The sequence below is a fragment of the Oncorhynchus mykiss genome, chromosome 26 (assembly GCF_057628025.1).
Source record: "Oncorhynchus mykiss isolate SJ-2025 chromosome 26, ASM5762802v1, whole genome shotgun sequence".
Classification (NCBI taxonomy): domain Eukaryota; kingdom Metazoa; phylum Chordata; class Actinopteri; order Salmoniformes; family Salmonidae; genus Oncorhynchus; species Oncorhynchus mykiss.
The window spans coordinates 38,082,501-38,106,665 of record NC_143047.1 but is presented as its reverse complement, the minus strand read 5'-3'; the positions used below and the strand labels follow the sequence as shown (position 1 = coordinate 38,106,665).

Below are 24,165 nucleotides of genomic sequence, written 5' to 3'. Positions count from 1 at the left end.
CCTTTACCCTATACCCTATACCCTATGCCCTTTACCCTTTTATCCCAAAATACCTACAGAGAGTGCATAATACATTTGAGCATTATAGCCCCAGTGGGATTGAACCCACAACCCTGGCATTGATAGAGCCACACTCTTACCCTGGTGTTGTATCGCTCTGCTGGTCTTTCCCACAAGTTCATCTAAAGTTTTGGAGTGGGTAGAAGAGGTTGAGTGTTGGAGTGGGTAGAGGAGGTTGAGTGTTGGAGTGAGTAGAGGAGGTTGAGTTTTGGAGTGGGTAGAGGAGGTTGAGTTTTGGAGTGAGTAGAGGAGGTTGAGTTTTGGAGTGGGTAGAGGAGGTTGAGTTTTGGAGTGGGTAGAGGAGGTTGAGTGTTGGAGTGGGTAGAGGAGGTTGAGTGTTGGAGTGGGTAGAGGAGGTTGAGTTTTGGAGTGGGTAGAGGAGGTTGAGTTTTGGAGTGGGTAGAGGAGGTTGAGTGTTGGAGTGGGTAGAGGAGGTTGAGTGTTGGAGTGGGTAGAGGAGGTTGAGTGTTGGAGTGGGTAGAGGAGGTTGAGTGTTGGAGTGGGCAGAGGAGGTTGAGTTTTGAGCAGGTGGAGTTTTTAAAGGGAAGCAGTAATGGGGAGGGAGAAATGGGATCAGAAAAAGGAACATTCCAGACTTAGTCAAAGTGAAGTGAATTACTCGGGGGCGCCCGATGGGGTTGGCAGGCTCATCACACGTTACACAACGCCTCCAGTCAACTCCACCAGCGCCAGCTGAGGCTTTACTTAGCGGGATAAATATTTCATACACCACCTTCCCCATCGCATGGGCCTGTCATAATGCGTTCCCTCTGACAACTAAGCACAACTCCACTTCTGGCCATAAGAGGATGCTGGAGTTTGCATAATTTAAACGGCCCATGCTGTGAAATGTGCCCCGTACCCTTATCAAATATGTATCAGATTTGAACTTCAGGGAGGTTGTATTTGGCATGGGGGTGGGTTGGGGTTGAAGAGCTAGTCCAGACAATAGATGTGTGTGAAGTCCAAAGTAGTAGTGTGACTCTGTCAAGAACTTTTCCTGTCCAGACCACTGGGAAGCTAACGTATGTGGATGCTGTACATGTTAACGTATGTGGATGCTGTACATGCTAACGTGCGTGGATACTGTACATGCTAACGTGCGTGGATGCTGTTCATGCTAACGTGCGTGGATGCTGTACATGCTAACGTGCGTGGATGCTGTACATGCTAACGTGCGTGGATGCTGTTCATGCTAACGTGCGTGGATGCTGTACATGCTAACGTGCGTGGATGCTGTACATGCTAACGTGCGTGGATGCTGTACATGCTAACGTATGTGGATGCTGTACATGCTAACGTATGTGGATGCTGTACATGCTAACGTGCATGGATACTGTACATGTTAACGTGCGTGGATGCTGTACATGCTAACGTGCGTGGATGCTGTACATGCTAACGTGCGTGGAAGCTGTACATGCTAACGTGCGTGGATACTGTACATGTTAACGTGCGTGGATGCTGTACATGCTAACGTGCGTGGATGCTGTACATGCTAACATGCGTGGATACTGTACATGCTAACGTGCGTGGTTGCTGTACATGTTAACGTGCGTGGATGCTGTACATGTTAACGTGTGTGGATGCTGTACATGCTAACGTGCGTGGATGCTGTACATGCTAACGTGCGTGGATGCTGTACATGCTAATGTGCGTGGATGCTGTACATGTTAACGTGCATGGATGCTGTACATGCTAACGTGCGTGGATGCTGTACATGCTAACGTGCGTGCCTGCACACATACAGTGCATGAGTGCAGGAGAGCAGAAACCTATGCATATTCAAAGACATCAGCCAATAGTTTGGTTAACTGGAGCAAGATAATCCACCCACTTGCAATACTGTGTACAGTATGAATGTAACTCTAGAGATCCTAGCCTTGAAGTGGTTGGATGCTTAACTGTTTCCTATTGCTAACACCAACAGTTCAACATTCCAATTGGAAATGGAAGTAAAAAAAGTACTCCATTTCAATAAAGCCTCAGCAACATGAAGGGAACTAACAAAATGGGAACGCCTACCTCTCCTGACAGAAACGCAGTCTGCACTACCAATTTTATCAGCACTAATAAAAACAAACATTCTCTTATAATTATTACTATTAAAACAATTTAATGTATAGCTTTTTACATTGTATGGGGGAACAAATGTTTAGCACCCACCTTGGCCAAGCCATGGCAGCCATTTTGCACCAGAAACTTCACCACTCACCCCTTATCACAGTGGAGCAGTGAGGTAGAGCAAGGTAGTCACCATAACTAATGGAAGACTAGTGGGGAGGAAGACTAGTGGTGAGGAAGACTCGTGGAGAGGAAGGGTAGTGGAGAGGAAGACTAGTGGAGAGGAAGACTAGTGGAGAGGAAGGGTAGTGGAGAGGAAGACTAGTGGAGAGGAAGGGTAGTGGGGAGGAAGACTAGTGGAGAGGAAGACTAGTGGAGAGGAAGACTAGTGGGGAGGAAGGGTAGTGGTGAGGAAGACTAGTGGAGAGGAAGACTAGTGGGGAGGAAGACTAGTGGAGAGGAAGACTAGTGGAGAGTAAGGGTAGTGGTGAGGAAGACTAGTGGAGAGGAAGGGTAGTGGAGAGGAAGACTAGTGGGGAGGAAGACTAGTGGAGAGGAAGAGTAGTGGAGAGTAAGGGTAGTGGTGAGGAAGACTAGTGGAGAGGAAGGGTAGTGGAGAGGAAGACTAGTGGAGAGGAAGACTAGTGGGGAGGAAGACTAGTGGAGAGGAAGACTAGTGGGGAGGAAGACTAGTGGAGAGGAAGACTAGTGGAGAGTAAGGGTAGTGGTGAGGAAGACTAGTGGAGAGGAAGACTAGTGGAGAGGAAGACTAGTGGGGAGGAAGACTAGTGGAGAGGAAGACTAGTGGAGAGTAAGGGTAGTGGTGAGGAAGACTAGTGGAGAGGAAGGGTAGTGGAGAGGAAGACTAGTGGAGAGGAAGACTAGTGGAGAGTAAGGGTAGTGGTGAGGAAGACTAGTGGAGAGGAAGGGTAGTGGAGAGGAAGACTAGTGGGGAGGAAGACTAGTGGGGAGGAAGACTAGTGGAGAGGAAGGGTAGTGGAGAGGAAGACTAGTGGAGAGGAAGGGTAGTGGAGAGGAAGACTAGTGGAGAGGAAGACTAGTGGGGAGGAAGACTAGTGGAGAGGAAGGGTAGTGGAGAGGAAGACTAGTGGAGAGGAAGGGTAGTGGAGAGGAAGACTAGTGGAGAGGAAGACTAGTGGAGAGGAAGACTAGTGGGGAGGAAGACTAGTGGAGAGGAAGGGTAGTGGAGAGGAAGACTAGTGGAGAGGAAGGGTAGTGGAGAGGAAGACTAGTGGAGAGGAAGACTAGTGGGGAGGAAGACTAGTGGAGAGGAAGACTAGTGGGGAGGAAGACTAGTGGAGAGGAAGACTAGTGGAGAGTAAGGGTAGTGGTGAGGAAGACTAGTGGAGAGGAAGGGTAGTGGAGAGAAAGACTAGTGGGGAGGAAGACTAGTGGAGAGGAAGACTAGTGGAGAGTAAGGGTAGTGGTGAGGAAGACTAGTGGAGAGGAAGGGTAGTGGAGAGGAAGACTAGTGGAGAGGAAGACTAGTGGAGAGTAAGGGTAGTGGTGAGGAAGACTAGTGGAGAGGAAGGGTAGTGGAGAGGAAGACTAGTGGGGAGGAAGACTAGTGGGGAGGAAGACTAGTGGAGAGGAAGGGTAGTGGAGAGGAAGACTAGTGGAGAGGAAGGGTAGTGGAGAGGAAGACTAGTGGAGAGGAAGACTAGTGGGGAGGAAGACTAGTGGAGAGGAAGGGTAGTGGAGAGGAAGACTAGTAGAGACGAAGACCAGTGGAGAGGAAGACTAGTGGAGAGGAAGACTAGTGGAGAGGAAGGGTAGTGGTGAGGAAGACTAGTGGAGAGGAAGACTAGTGGAGAGGAAGGGTAGTGGAGAGGAAGGGTAGTGGAGAGGATGACTAGTGGAGAGGAAGACTAGTGGAGAGGAAGGGTAGTGGTGAGGAAGACTAGTGGAGAGGAAGACTAGTGGAGAGGAAGGGTAGTGGAGAGGAAGACTAGTGGAGAGGAAGACTAGTGGGGAGGAAGGGTAGTGGTTAGGAAGACTAGTGGAGAGGAAGGGTAGTGGAGAGGAAGACTAGTGGAGAGGAAGACTAGTGGGGAGGAAGGGTAGTGGTTAGGAAGACTAGTGGAGAGGAAGGGTAGTGGTGAGGAAGACTAGTGGAGAGGAAGACTAGTGGAGAGGAAGACTAGTGGGGAGGAAGGGTAGTGGTGAGGAAGACTAGTGGAGAGGAAGACTAGTGGAGAGGAAGGGTAGTGGTGAGGAAGACTAGTGGAGAGGAAGACTAGTGGAGAGGAAGGGTAGTGGAGAGGAAGACTAGTGGAGAGGAAGACTAGTGGGGAGGAAGGGTAGTGGGGAGGAAGGATAGTGGTGAGGAAGACTAGTGGGGAGGAAGGGTAGTGGTGAGGAAGACTAGTGGAGAGGAAGACTAGTGGAGAGGAAGGGTAGTGGAGAGGAAGACTAGTGGAGAGGAAGACTAGTGGGGAGGAAGGGTAGTGGGGAGGAAGGGTAGTGGTTAGGAAGACTAGTGGAGAGGAAGGGTAGTGGAGAGGAAGACTAGTGGAGAGGAAGACTAGTGGAGAGGAAGACTAGTGGAGAGGAAGGGTAGTGGTGAGGAAGACTAGTGGAGAGGAAGACTAGTGGAGAGGAAGGGTAGTGGAGAGGAAGACTAGTGGAGAGGAAGACTAGTGGGGAGGAAGGGTAGTGGAGAGGAAGACTAGTGGAGAGGAAGACTAGTGGAGAGGAAGGGTAGTGGTGAGGAAGACTAGTGGAGAGGAAGACTAGTGGAGAGGAAGGGTAGTGGAGAGGAAGACTAGTGGAGAGGAAGACTAGTGGGGAGGAAGGGTAGTGGGGAGGAAGACTAGTGGAGAGGAAGGGTAGTGGTGAGGAAGACTAGTGGAGAGGAAGGATAGTGGTGAGGAAGACTAGTGGAGAGTTGTAAGGAACACTTGCTGTATGGGTAAGTCTTTGGGAAATTGTCTTAACCTCATTTCTCAATAATAGTGTAGCTATTTCTGGGGGTAGCCCAAATGGTAAACCTACGACACTGTATGCTGTCAGTTTAACACTTTAGCCATTACATGAAGAGACCTTTTGATGAGGTCGTTGGTGTTTTACTTGGGATTGGTCAACTCCAGTCCTCCAGTCCCCACCCCTAGAAAACATAGTGGATTATACTAATTGCATTCTAAACAGATGATTGTGATACATTTATTATTGGACTGAGGTTGGGGCAAAAGTGTGACACCAATCAGGGCCCCGAGGACTGGAGTTGCCCATCCCTGTGCAAAAATATTATATCTGTGCTCATGCTTCTAGTACAGGGCTCTCCAACCCTGTTCCTGGAGAGGACCCTCCTGTTGGTTTTCACTCTTACCCTAATCTAGCACACCTGATTCTAATAATTAGCTGGTTGATAATCTGATTGGGTTAGTTATAACTGGGTTTGGAGTAAAAACCTACAGGAAGGTGGCTCTAAAGGAACAGGGTTGGAGTTAAAACCTACAGGATGGTAGCTCTCCAGGAACAGGGTTGGAGTTAAAACCTACAGGAGGGTGGCTCTCCAGGAACAGGGTTGGAGTTAAAACCTACAGGAGGGTAGCTCTCCAGGAACAGGGTTGGAGAGACCTGCTCTAGTGTTTTCAGTCATATGAATGTGAGAGGACACTGCGTGGGAGTTCAGGCATGGTTGTGAATCTACTAAAGAGTCAAGGGGTCAAGTCTGGGGTTATTTGCTTGCCAGTGAGTTGTGGAGTAGGAGTGTTATTTCTCTGTTATCTAGCTGGCCTAAGCATAAAGGAGATGTGCTGCATCTAGCAGGCAGCTATATAATTAAATAGCATAAGATATACTAACATTATAAGTGGTAATAAATGTAGTAGGTCTAAAACGGGAAGCATAAATTGCCAGAGCAGAAAAAGTCTGGTTCCAAAGCCAAACCATCTTTTCATTATGGTAGATAGTTTGAAACGGCCTCCCACACCGAGTTCATTTAGAGAACTAAATAATCATTTTAAATAGTACCAAAACTTTCTCCTGAGACGTGATGTCAAAATAAGACAACAGCTGCTACAGATGTATTTAATATATATTTTTTCTAAATCTTGTACATTTTAAGAAGCAAAATGTTATTCAGCAATAAAATAAATGTGTTTATTGTCTGCCCCAACAAGACAAGAACAAAGCAGGTCTGTCTTCTTCAAGCTCGGAGAGGGATACCATACAATCCAACCATGTGATCGTGTGCCAATAGACACAGAGAGGTAGAAAGTGAATATATCTCCATAGAAGGTCATGTTTGCCAGTTCCTAATTATTGTTGACATCCATGAAAACGAACCCTTAATCATCCTCCATGTAAGGTGAACCTACGCACCAGAAGGCCTGTCTGTTATTTTAGTGATATTGTAAGGCCATTACTAAACCCTACTCTCTAATTCTGCTCAAATGCTGGTCATGAATGACCAGTTATGGTCAAATTATGGTAATTACTCAAAGTAAGGTTTAGGATCATTGCCCAGCCACTGCAAGTTCAGAAGAGACACCATCAATATCCAAGTTATAGAGAAGTAAGTTGACTGTTTTAGGACTATTGAGAATGGGGGTTTTCTGTTTAGTCTCGTGCCCAAATAAATGAAACAGATACATTAGATGCTGTGGTGAATTTATAATGGCCATAATGTTTAAAGAGTAACTTCCATTATGTTTACAGGGCAGACACCACTGTGGTGAATTTATAATGGCCATAATGTTTAAAGAGTAACTTCCATTATGTTTACAGGGCAGACACCACTGTGGTGAATTTATAATGGCCATAATGTTTAAAGACTAACTTCCATTATGTTTACACGGCAGACACCACTGTGGTGGATTTATAATGGCCATAATGTTTAAAGACTAACTTCCATTATGTTTACAGGGCAGACACCACTGTGGTGAATTTATAATGGCCATAATGTTTAAAGACTAACTAACATTATGTTTACACGGCAGACACCACTGTGGTGAATTTATAATGGCCATAATGTTTAAAGACTAACTAACATTATGTTTACAGGGCAGACACCACTGTGGTGAATTTATAATGGCCATAATGTTTAAAGACTAACTAACATTATGTTTACAGGGCAGACACCACTGTGGTGAATGTATAATGGCCATAATGTTTAAAGACTAACTAACATTATGTTTACACGGCAGACACCACTGGAAACACCATCATTTCAGCGTGGAAAATTAGCTCATATTTAGTATGTAGATATTGATCAATAAGATTCCAACCTATTTTCACCCACTCAAAAAGACAGCCAAAAGTTGGCTGAATTCACAATGTGTTATCAATACTATTTCAACCATTTAAAGGGACATTCAAATTCCAATGGGAAAGCAATGTCTGATTTTTGGTTTAGTTGCACCTAAATGTGTTATAGCTCCACTTTCAACCATTTGAAAGCACACCAAAGTTAGAATGGGAATACAATGTCAGATATTATGTTTATGTATACAACTTAATGCGTTATCACTGTGCTTCATCTCATAGCAGAACCAAATGACCTGGATTGCAGTTAGTTGAGGTTACATTAAAGTACATGGCGCAAGTGATCAATGCCGTTGGAGATCCTGTGCAGATCATTTTGCAAAAGTAATATTGAATTGTGTTTGGTTATCAACGCAACCATATATCAACATTTGAAGGAGATGTTTCTTCTGCTTGGATAGTTCCATCTGTGCCATTGAGTCTGGCTTTAATTGCAGTTTGTCTACAAATTAATAATTGATGTTTGATTCATGTTTCCATTTCAACCAAAAATCTAAGATAAAGAATAAGACTTTGTTTTTGGTTGAGATAGAGATGTGAATTCAACATATTTCTTATTAACTTGTAGATTCCATTTTTAACCAACCAAAGCTTGAAACTCTAGGCCTATGTATTGTCTATTTTAGTTGAATCCTGGGCTGAATTTAAGCTATAGCTGTTGATAATTTGCCAAATGCTATGTATAGGCCAAAATAGCATCATTGATGATACATGATTGATTTCATTTGCTCTATTGAACCTACCCTTTTGAATGACTTCGATAGCAACAGTGAATCTATTAAGTGCCGATCTCTCAACAGTCATTCTAATAATAGCACATTGGTAATAGTCAGTGACATCATAGCTAAGCAGGGCTGGGCTTGGTTAAAACCCTGGATAGGAGACCAAAGGGTTGGCTGTAGATAGATCAACTCTCCAGTAGGAGGTGCTGCCCAGCCTATAGTTTTATTGATCTGACCTTGTTTCAAAGGTACAAATTCAACATATTTTATACAAGGTTTGTCTATGTTGAAAATTGGTTACCATGACAACATACTGTACATAATCCTGTGATTGAATTTTTACCCTCAAAACAACAGTTGATTACTTTTTTTAAAAAATCTAATGAATTTCCTACGTAGATTTGTTGACAAATTACGTTGAAACAATGTCAATTTAACCAGTTTGTGCCCAGTGGGACATTAATATTGGTCAGACTCTAAAGGCAAAAGGAGACACAGACATCAGCAGACATCCCACTGGGCAAACATTTGTTGAATCAACATTGTTTCCACAAAATTTCAACCCCAAAATTCAGTGTGATGACGTTGAATCAACACAGACAACTGATTGGATTAGCAAAAAGTCATCAACATCAGGACATTTCGGAAATCCAATGACAGGGTGATATTTGTGGCTGATTTCACATTGAATTCAAGTTAGTTGACAACTCAACCAAGTGTAAATGAAAACTAGATGTTGAACTGACGTCTGTGCCCAGTGGGGGATGGCACGTTCTTCTCCCTCGGTCTTCAGTGTTCTCCTGCAATGTAAACCAGCTCTGATCTGCCCGTCAGTGATTTGTTGCGTGAGTTCTCAAGATCAGTGGAGGACTGGAGGCCTCGGGATCAAGGGCTATAGAAATGGCAACAGTCCCGTCTCATGCACTAACGCTTGTTTTTTCCCTCTGGGAGAGAGGACAGACCAGAGCAAAGCAGAGCCAGGAAGAAGAATGACTCCCCCTGATACTGGCCCTTGTCTATCTATCCCCCGCTCCTCCTCTTTCCCTTCCCCAGCATCGCTAGCGCCTGTCTCTTGTTTGGATAAGTTAGTAGGGAGACGTCAGCTCGTTGCTGATGTATACCACCTGCCTTGGCCTCTCCCTGAACCTTCCTCCAGCTCCCACCACTGAGACATTCCACTGCCTTTTCTGGGCCTGTGTTTACACGGCAACAGATTACCCAGCACTCCTCTCTATCTCTTTCTACTGGTTAAGGACAGGAGGCCAAGGGGCTACTCCACCACCACCGCTTCGCTGCCAAGAACCTCCCACTCATAATCACAGTCATGGTCATTAAGCTGAAAATGGAATGAAACAAGGAGATACTACCAGGACTCTTCCAATAAAGAACTTTCATTTTTGTTTTTTATTGCAAAATGTTTTTAAACCTTTTCCATTGCATGCCCTCATGAACAAAACCCAGAGCCAAGGACGGGTCAAAACAATTAGGGCTCACTAGCGAACATGCATGACCTCATCGTTACTGCCCTTTGAGAAGTTTAATGACTGTTGATTTACACTTTATGTTCATTGAAAGCAATGGAAAAACGAGTAGTTTGGATGTGTGCGCACCTAACCATGACGCATGGAGAATGAAAAGGATCCGTGGAGGAAAGAGAAGTCCTTCACACGGTCCTGCAGACTCTGTACTCCATGCAACAGCTTCATTTCAGTTGATCCCAAGCTCATTGACGTCTGTTATCAGGATCTGACACTGTAACATTGGCTCTGTGTTGAGTCGAGTTTAGTGGAGAAACCACAGTTCCAGTGGGCAGTTCCTTTTTAGGAATACAAGTATGTGTGCCTAGCTAAATGAGTTTCTGTTTAGTATGTTAGACCCACTGTCCTCTCAGGGTAGCCATGTGTACACTGAGTGGTTAATATAACCATGTTGATAGAGGTTTTCCTGTGATGATTCTAAATAATAGGCACACATAAAACACAATCCCAAATCAATCCCTGGGTATAGGGTATATAGGGGAAAGGGGGAAACCTAGTCAGTTGTCCAACAATGTATTCAACTGAAATGTGTCTTCTGCATTTAAGTATAGGGTATAGAAGTATATAGTGGCTGTTCAGACAGGGTTTCTGTGTGGCACAGCCACAGCAGCAGCTGTTATCAATCGTGACCACCACCAGAGTGTAACGGTCATTCAGTCTCTCCATTACTGACCACACACACACACTGATACACCACACATCAAATACTTGGTCTTTACCAGAGAAACACCGCCTGGTGTTTGACCTCTCATCTATAGCCAAGGTTCTACTGCTCTTCTCCCCAGAAACATAAAACATTCAGAGTTAGATCTGGATAGGTGCTGGAACTGTCCCCAAAATGTGATGCTTTTCTATGATCATTCAGAGAGCCTTCTCCCACTTTAAGGTCTCCCACTAAATTACCTTTACTCAGAGTATATCACTTCATGTCTTCCTTAACAGTATATCATTTAATGTCTTCATTAACAGTATATCATTGAATGTCTTCATTAACAGTATATCATTTAATATCTTCATTAACAGTATATCATTTAATATCTTCATTAACAGTATATCATTGAATGTCTTCATTAACAGTATATCATTTAATATCTTCATTAACAGTATATCATTTAATATCTTCATTAACAGTATATCATTTAATATCTTCATTAACAGTATATCATTGAATGTCTTCATTAACAGTATATCATTTAATATCTTCATTAACAGTATATCATTTAATATCTTCATTAACAGTATATCATTGAATGTCTTCATTAACAGTATATCATTTAATATCTTCATTAACAGTATATCATTTAATATCTTCATTAACAGTATATCATTTAATATCTTCATTAACAGTATATCATTGAATGTCTTCATTAACAGTATATCATTTAATATCTTCATTAACAGTATATCATTGAATGTCTTCATTAACAGTATATCATTGAATATCTTCATTAACAGTATATCATTGAATATCTTCATTGTGAATTCTAAATGAACCCATCCTGGTGTGAACTGTTTTTCAACACCTCATAAAATTGTTGTGAGAGCATGTGCACGGGCCTCAACACTTGTCTAAGATTAGGAACACACACTTGTACAACTGTGATAAAAATGTATATATGCCTCTCCTTTCATTAAGACACCAAAGGTAAGAACTTGTCATTTCTATAATGATCTCTTCAGTTGCATTATAGTTTTTCTCCACAACAAAGAGTGATTGATTGTTCCACGTGTTAACAGGCAACTCAGATAAAAGCTATGAATTGATATACTGTAGTTGCTACACAGCTCCACCAAGCGGCAAAACGTTCAAAAACATCAAATCATCTTAAGTGCTGCACTACACCAGTGGTTCTCAACCTGTGGGGCAATGCCATATATATCTACAGGGAAGACAAGACTGATGCTCAGTTGCATAAGAGGGCAGAACAAAATGTGATTGGGTTTCAGTAACCAAAAAAAGGTTGCGTCATTGCACTAAACCGTGGCAGCCTTAGGGCCTGATTGATTGTGTCAAAGGTGGAACATTATACATGAGGTGGACATTGCCAAAGGCTGCACGGAGTCGCATTAAAATAAATCCCATGCAGTCTTGTTGAGATGTAATCAGTATCAGTATTTATTTTCATGATTTTTTTTATTTGAGCATAATTATTTCTATATAACCTACACTTTGTCATTCAGAACTTCTAAAGTTAGTGGGATGGGTGTGGCTTCGTGGCAATGATCACAAGAGCATCTGTACATCAATATGACAGCTCCAATGCAGTTCCACTTCTGACACCACCAAAACAAAACGTGTGGGCTATCACCAGTTAATGCTTGATCTGATTGAATCTAGGCCCTAGTCAAGGTACTGAGTGGCAAGGTTGACATACAACTTCAACTGCCTGGCAGTGCATATTGTTAATGGAATTGATAACTGATCAATCAATCAAAATGTACATACCCTGGTTTATAAGAAAAGCATACTTAATAATCAACTAATATTGAAAATGGAGAAAACCCTTGATTTATCTAACACTTCATTGAATTTGCTAAACAGCATATGCCACATCACTATATCAAATTATTGGGAATCTCCTAGATATCAGATTATCACAACAGATTATCTACAACTGTGACACAAAACAAACTTTAACATAAAACAATTATACTGATTAATAACAGTTTAAATGTGCAATAATGCAGAAATCGCTCTGCCATTTCCCGGTTGCTAATAGTTCGCTTAATTTCAGTTTGAGACAAAACAAGCAGTCATTGTGTAGAGATTCATTATACCATCTAAACTGCTGTGAAATATATTTTCCATAACCAGAAATATTGTTTTTTCACCTGGTGTACAAAACCAAAAGTAAAACAGCAAAAACTAAGCTTAAGAGCGGGAAGCATAGAACTAGCGCAGATAGAACAGATCTACCACTTCGACTTTCTTTTGATGAGCATGACAAATCTATAACTAACATTTTTATTTGCATTTGGTCAGGTCGCCGACTCCAAACCTGTTCCCGGAGAGCTACCCTCCTGTAGGTATTCACTCCAACCTCAGTTGTAACTAACCTGGTCCAGCTTATCAAACATTTAATTATTAGAATCAGGTGCGCTAGATTAGGGTTGGAGCGAAAACCTACAGGACAGTAGCTTTCCAGGAACAGAATTGGAGAGCCCCTGAGTTACATATCGCAGCATTAACAAGAAATTACCAAGGATATAGATCTTAGCTAGCTACACCTGAAGTGTGTAGATACAAACCCTCAAGAAAATGAAGGCGTTCTAGAAAATGTCAGGACAAAGATCAATCAATCACATTTCAATTGAATCATACTTCAATAACCCAATGGGTATCACTTCCCTCACCATTATTAACGTGTTTCAATGGATATAACGAGAAGACGCATTTTGGCTCCTACTTTTTGTTTTAAACACTTGTCTCCTGAATTTGCTTTTTGCGATGGTCCTTGACCATTCTTTTCATGTCTGGGCATGGCTTGAGGTCAGTTGCTCCAAGCTGTTTATTTGTTTTTGGATCAGTCCCAATCGATTTCCTGTAGCAGGGGAAGAGAGTGGGATATTTTCATTTAAAAAAATCTGATTAATAGTAACATTATACAGTTTGCCCTCTTTAATGTTTTATGCATGTTTAAAGATTCCGTTTCAAGTTTTAATGTCACATGCACAAGCAAAGTGAAATGCATTTCTTACAAGATAAACCCAATAACACAGTTATCAATAACAATGTAATACTAAATATAACAATGTATATTACTCTATCAGTAAGCAACTCAATACCAAGCAGGAGACTACTTCCAGAGCGTTGTATGAGGCATGGACATTTCGTACCTGCAGATGAATTGTACACCACTGTCGCAACACTACACAACAAACTAGCATAACTAGCTATCATCCTGACGCCATAGTAAGATGCTTGCCTTGTTTCTTATTATTTAGTTTGATTTAATACAATAAAGCCAATGGAGTAGTCCCAAAAGTGCAAACGCCAAAACTCTGGAATAAGTTGGAGATTCGCAAAGATCAGGGGATGGATATGAAAAAAGTATCTAAGACACGGAATAACCCTTTGAGTATGGTCAGGTCAGTCATTATGAAGTGTATTTGTATTTAGTATGGATCCACATTAGCTCTTGCCAAGGCAGCAGCTACTCTTCCTAGGGTTCAATCACAATTAAGGCAATTACATCACACAAAAAATAAACAGTGCATCATACAACACATTATTATGCCACTACTCTACTAATACATATCTACAATACAACATGTATAATACCATCCACAATACAACAATATTACAACATTACAATGTACATGTGTTTACAGCGCGTGTGTTAGCCAGTGATGTAAAGTACTTAAGTAGTACTTTTAAAGTATTTTTACTTAAGTCGTTTTTTGGGGTATCTGTGTTTTACTTTACTATTTATATTTTTCACAACTTCTACTTTTACTCCATTACATTCCTAAAGAAAATAATGTACTTTTTACTCCATACATTTACACTTACACCCAAAAGTACTTGTTCAATTTAGAATCAAATCAAATTGTATTGGTCACATACGAATGCTTAGCAGGACAGGAAAATGGTCCAATTCACGCGCTTATCAAGATAACATCCCTGGTCATCCCTACTGCCTCTTATCTAGCAGCCTCATGAAACACAAATGTTTCGTTTTTAAAAATATGTCTGAGTGTTGGAGCACGCGTCGAGAGCCGTGCGTCCAATTGTGCACCACCTCTTGGGTCTCCCGGTCGCAACACAGCCTGGGATCGAACCAGGATCTGTAGTGACGCAGTGCCTTAGACCGCTGCGCCACTCGGTAGGCTATCCCTACATTTAAAAAACAAGAAAATTGTGCCATTTGGTTTGCTTAATATAAGGAATTTAAAATGATTTATACTTTTACTTCTGATACTTTAGTATATTTTAGCAATTGCATTTACTTTTGATACTTAAGTATATTTAAAACCAAATACTTTTAGACTTTTATTCAAGTAGTATTTTACTTGGTGACTTTCACTTTTCCTTGAGTCATTTTCTATTAAGGTATCTTTTTTTTAAAGGTATCTTTACTTTTACTCAAGTATCACAATTGGGTACTTTTTCCACCACTGGTGTTAGCGTGTGTGCGTATGCGTCAGGCCTCGAATTTCCCAGCTCCCTAAAAAGAGCCATGCCTTGAGGCCAAAGTGGCCTTTGGCTGAATATATACTGAACAAAAATATAAATGCAACATGCAACAATTTGAGTTACAGTTCATATAAAGAAATCAATTCATTAGGCCCTTATCTATGGATTACACATGACTGGGCAGGGGCACAGCCATGGGTGGGGCTGGGAGGGAATAGGCCTAACCACTTGGGAGCAGGGCCCACCCACTGAGGAGCCAGGTCCAGCCAATCAGAATGGGTTTTCCCCCACAAAAGGGCATTATTACAGATAGAAATACTCCTGTTTCATCAGCTGTCTGGGTGGCTGGTCTCAGATTATGCTGAAGGTGAAGAAGCTGGATGTGGAGCTCCTGGGCTCCCTTCTCCCAGCTGTCAATCACCTTGCTCTGAAGCACCTCCCACTCATATGGCTCTCTTAGGTATCTCCACATTGGAGATTTTTGGTTCCAACCGCCGTGTCTTTGTGAGACGCGGTGTGGGTGAACAGATGATCTCCGCATGTGTATTTCCCACCGTAAAGCATGGAGGAGGAGGTGTTATGTTGTGGAGGTGCTTTGCTGGTGACACTGTCTGTGATTTATTTAAAATTCATGGCACACTTAACCAGCATGGCTACCACAGCATTCTTCAGCGATACACAATCCCATCTGTTTGCAACAGGACAATGACCCAAAAACCTCCAGGCTGTGTAAGGGCTATTTGACCAAGAAAGAGAGTGATAGAGGGCTGCAACTGATAACCTGGCCTCCACAATCACCCGACCTCAATACAACTGAGATGAGTTGGACCGCAGAGTGAAGGAAAAGCAGCCAACAAGTGCTCAACATATGTGGGAACTCCTTCAAGGATGTTGGAAAAGCTGGTTGAGAGAATGATAAGAGTGTGCAAAGCTCTCATCAAGGCAAAGGGTGGCTACTTTTAAGAATATAAAATATATTTTGATTTGTTTAACACTTTTTTGGTTACTACATGATTCCATGTGTTATTTCATAGTTTTGATGTCTTCACTATTATTCTACAATGTAGAAAATAGTCAAAATAAAGAAAAACCCTTGAATGAGTAGGTGTCCAAACATTTGACTGGTCCTGTATATGTACTTAAAAGTCTCATTAAAGTTTGGCTACATTTTCTGGCGCCTCCCTCATGTCAGCATCGGTGTAGACATGAGAGGCTGTAGCCAATAGGCATAGTCACATACACTTGTGGGCTAATTATTTAATAACATTTACATACACTCATGTTTTTTTCTTAACAGAATATCAAGTGTTTTTTGGTTTTCAAATCAATTTCCAATTTTTGGTATTGGCCTTGGTGCCCTAGCAGATGGCCTTGGTGCCCTAGCAGATGGCCTTGGTGACCTAGCAGATGACCTTGGTGCCCTAGCAGATGACCTTGGTGCCCTAGCAGATGGCCTTGGTGCCCTAGCAGATGGCCTTGGTGCCCTGGCAGATGGCCTTGGTGCCCTAGCAGATGGCCTTGGTGCCCTAGCAGATGGCCTTTGTGCCCTGGCAGATGGCCTTGGTGCCCTGGCAGATGGCCTTGGTGCCCTAACAGATGGCTTTGGTACACTGGCAGATGGCCTTGGTGCCCTAGCAGATGGCCTTGGTGCCCTAGCAGATGGCCTTGGTGCCCTAGCAGATGGCCTTGGTGCCCTGGCAGATGGCCTTGGTGCCCTAGCAGATGGCTTTGGTACCCTGGTAGATGGCCTTGGTGCCCTAGCAGATGGGGCGGCAGGGTAGCCTAGTGGTTAGAGCGTTGGACTAGTAACCGGAAGGTTGCAAGTTCAAACCCCCGAGCTGACAAGGTACAAATCTGTCGTTCTGCGCTTGAACAACACTGTTCCCAGGCCGTCATTGAAAATAAGAATTTGTTCTTAACTGACTTGCCTAGTTAAATAAAGGTAAAAAAAAAAGATGGCCTTGGTGCCCTAGCAGATGGCAGATTTGGCTCTTCTGTAGATGTTATAACCATTAAATTAAATTAATTAACTAAGTGAGTTTCAGAAATAGCCAGTATTTTAATGTTTTCTTTTGCGAGCAAGTTATTTTTTCCATTAAGGTAGAGGCTGTAGCCAATAGGCATAGTCACATACACTTGTGGGCTAATTATTTTTGTGTGCTACTTTTTGCACTTTTCTGATTGTTTTTGTTGCTTTACTGGGAGGCCTGTCAGACATGACAGTGATATTTATATTTGAGCTGATATTGCAGGGTGAACTGCTCACAGTGGGCTTCCTACTAGGGTAAACTGTCTAATGCTAACAGGTTTAACTCAGATTCATAGACGCATGATTCCTGCTGACAATAGCTGTCGGATTGCCAGAGGCATTCAGGGGAGATAGAGGAAGATAAATTAGTTTACTTGCATTATGACTGACAACACCCCAGGAGAAATGTACATTTGCAGAAGCACTACAACCACTCAGCGACACAATGGTAGGGATTATCTGAGCATATTACCTGAATAGTGTATAATAACACCTTGACTGACCATCCAGATAAGGAAACTGCTTAGAGATTGATAATTCATTCATAAACCAAATCGATATTCATAATCAAGCTGTAACAAACTTACTTTTTCAGATGCTTATCAATCGCCTTTCGCTCGTAGATTGTTCCATATTTGGTTATCACTGGATCAACAAAAATCTTGTTGGTAAGTGGACAAATCAGATATTGAGGAATAAAGTTCTCAGTCAACTCTTCACCCAGCAAATTCTGTAAATTAAGAAAGGAATGATTATCTAACCCTGAATAAATTTTGTAAATTAAGAAAGGAATGATTATCTAACCCTGAATAAATTCTGTAAATTAAGAAAGGAATGATTATCTAACCCTGAATAAATTCTGTAAATTAAGAAAGGAATGATTATCTAACCCTGAATAAATTCTGTAAATTAAGAAAGGAATGATTATCTAACCCTGAATAAATTCTGTAAATTAAGAAAGGAATGATTATCTAACCCTGAATAAATTCTGTAAATTAAGAAAGGAATGATTATCTAACCCTGAATAAATTCTGTAAATTAAGAAAGGAATGATTATCTAACCCTGAATAAATTCTGTAAATTAAGAAAGGAATGATTATCTAACCCTGAATAAATTCTGTAAATTAAGAAAGGAATGATTATCTAACCCTGAATAAATTCTGTAAATTAAGAAAGGAATGATTATCTAACCCTGAATAAATTCTGTAAATTAAGAAAGGAATGATTATCTAACCCTGAATAAATTCTGTAAATTAAGAAAGGAATGATTATCTAACCCTGAATAAATTCTGTAAATTAAGAAAGGAATGATTATCTAACCCTGAATAAATTCTGTAAATTAAGAAAGGAATGATTATCTAACCCTGAATAAATTCTGTAAATTAAGAAAGGAATGATTATCTAACCCTGAATAAATTCTGTAAATTAAGAAAGGAATGATTATCTAACCCTGAATAAATTGTGACAAAACTGCTTGCTGTTCAAACAAATATAGAATTTGATAAACCTGCACCATAAACCTGATTAAATGGCAACTGATTTGATAAATGCTAAATGACTCAATGTCAACTCAAACGTAAATAAATGCAGCATATAATTAAATAAAACACTGCCATTTAATTTATCCACACTTTTAATCAAATGTATTCTACTTTTATAATTCATGGCCAAATTCTCTGGACGCCTCTTCTTATAATTTGAAGTCCATATGCACCAATGGGTCAATCAAATACCACACTGGCCACTTCTACCCTAATACATTCTTGAGGATGAATTGCCATTTTTTCACCTCAAATGTTGGCAAATTTTATTATGCGGCTGATAGTAAACATAACATATCATATGAAAAAAAGATATAGCTTTTAAAAAATAAGTAACTTGTGGACTGTGTAGTCTAGCGGTTAGCGCCGCAGACCCCGGCACACACATACCAGTTGCCATGGGTTCGAAACTGACCCAGCACCCTTCTAACTCACACTTCTCTCATTCATTTTCTAACTTTTCACTACTGTCCTACCTGTTCAATACAAAAACAATACAATTAATAAGGAGTGGGACAACCCTACTCCTTTACAGAGACATAAATATGTGCATTCACCTTCTCCATGACATCCAATGATCTGCCTGCAACTTCCTCTGTGTTTTTCTTGGCCTCTTCTTCATACTTGTCTCTGCTGGTCAGGTATTCCTCTGCCAAAATACTTTTAAAATAACATTTTATGAAAATAATATTTATCTAGGCAATCAATTCAAAATATTTGCTGTACACTATTTGGTTAACTATCACCTTTCTAATCTGTATTGTATTGTATTCATGAATCATATAAAATAATTCAACAAATAGCCAACCTGTCCAGTGGATCTTGGGGTTCAGGAACGATGAGCAGTCCATATACAGCATCCAAGATCTCTCTCATGGTTATGTGAGCGTTGTAGTTGCGGTCAAATATGTTGTGGCAGATACGACCCACACTGTTTACATTGCAGTGGTACACCTTCGTCCACATTAAGGATTTTTCATGTTATGAATATGAAAGCATAAAATGTATATGATGTGGTTGCAAAATGATTACTTTCACACGCATAAACATTCCACTGCCTTAGAGAAGCTTACTTGTGACACAGTAGTAACTAGTCTTAATAGCCAATACCCTAAATCCCATCATGAAGATAATACTAAATTGTTCAACTCTACTCTTTTAATCATTGACAATGTAACGGCCTAAGCCTGTACGCTTATTATGGACTCCCTCTAAGCACACACACTAAACTCTACCCACCCACCCACACTCACACATGCATACTGACGCCACACACATGCACTGCTGCGAGTCTATTATCTATCATGTTGCCTAGTCACTTTACCCCTACTTATATGTACATAGCCTACATCCATTACCTCGTACCTCTGAACATCCAACTCGATTCTTGTACTCCCTGTATATAGCCATGTTATTTTTACCCGTTATTGTTATTCACTGTGAATTTATTCCTTGTGTCATGATTTAAAATGTTTTTCTTTATCTTTAACTCTGCAATGTTGGAAAAGGACCCGTAAGTAAGAATTTCACTGTTAGTCTACACTTGTTATTTACAAAGCATACGACAAATACATTTTTAATTGTGTAGAAGGATACAGGTGTGACAAAGCGCACAAGTGGAGGTTTGACGGGGTAGTCAGCTCCAAACTGACAGTACAGCTCAAAGACTCCATCCTCATACGGTGTTTCAGGGGGGCCTTGCATGAGAATCTTCCAAAATGCTGAAAAAGGATGGAATCAGACACAGGGGTTGACTGTTTGAGACAATATTATGCAAATTAATAAAAAATAATAAACCAGTCTTCTGGATGGGATATTAGTTTGTAGAAGCAATATTAATTTCCAATTTCTCAAAGTAACATCTCACGAGACATCCCATGAAACATCAAACCATTGTTACAATCGCCAATTGGGTGAAACAAACTGAAGTCTTACTGAAGTCTGACTCTGAAGGCAGAACAGTGCAGAATGGGTGTGGGTCACAGTGCAGGCTCTTCAACTCTTCCAGAAGGCGTTTGTCCTTCTCCAAAAAGCGGCTGCTCTTCGATTCCTGGATCTTCTTTTTCAATGAACTATTTTGTGACATATTAGTTTTATTTTAGAGATACCATGGCTAAATTAAAGCACCAAATACCTAAATGTATTTTCCAAGCACAATAACCTCAATGTCACTTGACATTAGTGTGGTTACTACACGATATTTGCCAGCAGGTTGTGAGTGATTTTGAAAAGTTATATAACGGACTTCATAGTTAAATTACCTGATTATGTGTTTGTGTTTATATTACTCTATTCTCTGGCATAACATTTGCATTGAACCAAAAATAGTTTGGCATTACAAATTTCTCCTTGAGGAGCATAACTTACTTCTCTGTCCCAGTAACTTTATTATTTAATCCACTTGGAAGAGCAACCTCTGGTTTCTCATCATAGCCACGGTTAGCAAAGAGAGCAACTAGACCGATCTTTAAAAGGAATCAAAGAGCATTATTTATTACAATCAGTTCAATCAAATGTTGATCAGTGTTTAGGTCTTCCTTACCAATGCAATAAAATGACTCACTAATTTAATATACAGTAAGTCAGACATGGGAACAAACATACTATTCTAACAACTGTGATAGATCGTACCTCACTCTTAATTAAGGATGGGTTGAATTTCTGCTTCGGCTTCCTCATCTCCAAAGACAGAACGGTTTCCATTTCAAAAAGCTTCAGACCAGCTTTACTCGTCTTTGGTTTGAAACAACACCCTCCTAAAAGACATGGATGGTTTGAAACAACACCCTCCTAAAAGACATGGATGGTTTGAAACAACACCCTCCTAAAAGACATGGATGGTTTGAAACAACACCCTCCCATAAGAAGACATGGATGGTTTGAAACAACACCCTCCTAAAAGACATGGATGGTTTGAAACAACACCCTCCTAAAAGACATGGATGGTTTGAAACAACACCCTCCTAAAAGACATGGATGGTTTGAAACAACACCCTCCTAAAAGACATGGATGGTTTGAAACAACACCCTCCCATAAGAAGACATGGATGGTTTGAAACAACACCCTCCTAAAAGACATGGATGGTTTGAAACAACACCCTCCCATAAGAAGACATGGATGGTTTGAAACAACACCCTCCCATAAGAAGACATGGATGGTTTGAAACAACACCCTCCTAAAAGACATGGATGGTTTGAAACAACACCCTCCCATAAGAAGACATGGATGGTTTGAAACAACACCCTCCTATAAGAAGACATGGATGGTTTGAAACAACACCCTCCCATAAGAAGACATGGATGGTTTGAAACAACACCCTCCTAAAAGACATGGATGGTTTGAAACAACACCCTCCTATTAGAAGACATGGATGGTTTGAAACAACACCCTCCCACAAGAAGACATGGAGTGGATTCAGTTGCTTCATTGTTATTACTTAACCAAATATGTATAAAATAGGACATTGTTATGTAGGGGCTCAAAAAACACCCAATGGCTGCCTAACATTTTATTAGACTGTAGACTGCTGTCATCTTCATTTAACCAAATGCAATTCAAACTTCCAAGGGAATGCAAACTGGCTGTAAAAGGATGGATCAAAATGAAAACCCAACCACTAGTGAATTAGTAACTGAGTACGTCCAGATTTTAAACCCTTTACAACCCTGTTACAAAATATACTTTCATGTCAATTGTCATCTATATTACGATAAACTGTAATATTATGATATACTGTAATATTGAATACTGACACGAAACAATTTCCAATTTTCAATTTTTTTTTATCCCAACTGCAGTAAACCTCATATCAAAAACATTTTATGTTTTACTTGCGTTTTTGAGTGCAGTCAGGCCAAAATGATATAACAATGAGAAATGATTGGACAAAATGCATTCATTCTGATTCTACGTCCATATCTCAGCCACAAGAAGACATCCTGATGGTGGCGTACGTCCACTGCTGGGATATAGACCAGAATCTCTTTACACATTATACAGTACCTGTTGCATTGCTGATTCCACGCAGCACGTTGTTGTCCACCTTTCCAACAACGATGGCATCAACAACAATGTTCAGGCTCATCAGTTTGGTTGTGACAGCATCTGGTTCGGTCATTGATCTACGGATAGAATTATTAACCAATCAATCCAATCGAACAATACCTTTGTGTTATCGCAATGAATGTAACGTCAAGGTAATCACTGTTTTACACACTGAAATAGTATCATTCTATTTACCCATCATCATTCCCATCTGTGAGACATATGATGCGAAGTCTGCAGTCTGGAAATTGCTCTCCAACTTGTTTCAGTTGAGACATGCCACGTTTCAAGGCATCATACAGCACAGTGCATCCATTGGCCTCCAGATTGTGTACGTGTTCCTGTAGGTGCCAAAAATATCTACTAATATCTCTAATATTATGTGAGGTTTGCAGATGCATGCTAAAGAATGATATCATGAATGCCACAAAATCCCTGATTGAGCAGTAGCGTCAGCAACGCACACATAAACTACAACATGGGGACAATTTGAAGCGCCTCCATACACATGCAGATCCTCTGAGTGCATCGTAGTGCATCACGCTCCTCTGTAACATGTACAGTGCTGCTCGAGGCAACATCATATAGCTGAGTCTCAGTTTCAGTCTTTAAGACAGGTTTGAGGGGAGTACGTATGTGATCTCAGTACAGTACTTGAATGGATCTTATTGAAATCACCCCCATCGCTATTTTGCATTCATAAAACAGAAATTAGAAAATATATTTACCTTGAAGGTCTCCAGAGTCTCTGTAAATGTGTGGAGAGTTTTAACTGATGAGTCAAACTTCACCAAGCCAATGACATGATGAAAATTGTACGCCATGCTTCTAGTTGCGAAGTTATCAAAGAGCTGTTTAACAGCATCCAACCGTGTCATGTTGTCATCGGAATCATAGCATGTCTCATTCATGGAGGAGCTTGAATCCACTAGCACCTAAAAGGTTGTATGGAGAAGTAGTATTTAGCTATAACAAAACGGAGGAGATATAACTTTGTTACATCAACATGGATCGTTTTTGGCTATCATCTTTATCATTCAAGGTATCTATCTGTAAGACCATGGGATGCTTGGTGTTTGCCAAAATTTGAGCCATATAGCAGGGGGTCAAACTTGCCAAGTGTCAAAACTGACCTTAGCTTAGATGCAGAAATATAAATAGATGCAAATATAAATAATTACACACACACACACACACATACATATATATATATACAGTGCCTTGCGAAAGTATTCGGCCCCCTTGAACTTTGCGACCTTTTGCCACATTTCAGGCTTCAAACATAAAGATATAAAACTGAATTTTTTTGTGAAGAATCAACAACAAGTGGGACACAATCATGAAGTGGAACGACATTTATTGGATATTTCAAACTTTTTTAACAAATCAAAAACTGAAATATTGAGCTTGCAAAATTATTCAGCCCCCTTAAGTTAATACTTTGTAGCGCCACCTTTTGCTGCGATTACAGCTGTAAGTCGCTTGGGGTATGTCTCTATCAGTTTTGCACATCGAGAGACTGACATTTTTTCCCATTCCTCCTTGCAAAACAGCTCGAGCTCAGTGAGGTTGGATGGAGAGCATTTGTGAACAGCAGTTTTCAGTTCTTTCCACAGATTCTCGATTGGATTCAGGTCTGGACTTTGACTTGGCCATTCTAACACCTGGATATGTTTATCTTTGAACCATTCCATTGTAGATTTTGCTTTATGTTTTGGATCATTGTCTTGTTGGAAGACAAAT

At 40.9% G+C, this 24,165-nt stretch overlaps 1 protein-coding gene across 3 annotated transcripts in view; it reads right to left on the bottom strand.

The window, feature by feature from the left end:
- Positions 1–10,601: 10,601 nt before the first annotated feature.
- The window catches only part of LOC110526774 (uncharacterized), a 35,849-nt gene continuing 22,285 nt past the window's right edge, over positions 10,602–24,165 (bottom strand). For 2 of the 3 annotated variants that reach the window (XM_090222929.1, XM_090222930.1), the window contains 11 exons: positions 23,151–23,357; positions 22,618–22,763; positions 22,381–22,499; positions 21,009–21,133; positions 20,745–20,842; positions 20,313–20,449; positions 19,974–20,098; positions 19,186–19,331; positions 18,935–19,037; positions 17,424–17,566; positions 10,602–13,212 (listed from right to left, as the gene is read on the bottom strand). In XM_090222929.1, coding sequence (XP_090079055.1) covers positions 13,086–13,212; positions 17,424–17,566; positions 18,935–19,037; positions 19,186–19,331; positions 19,974–20,098; positions 20,313–20,449; positions 20,745–20,842; positions 21,009–21,133; positions 22,381–22,499; positions 22,618–22,763; positions 23,151–23,357 — 1,476 coding nt within the window. In that variant the 3' untranslated portion in view covers positions 10,602–13,085. Of the gene's footprint in view, positions 13,213–17,423; positions 17,567–18,934; positions 19,038–19,185; positions 19,332–19,973; positions 20,099–20,312; positions 20,450–20,744; positions 20,843–21,008; positions 21,134–21,505; positions 21,733–22,380; positions 22,500–22,617; positions 22,764–23,150; positions 23,358–24,165 lie in introns of those variants that run through there. The other variant, XM_090222931.1, reaches the window with a different exon arrangement.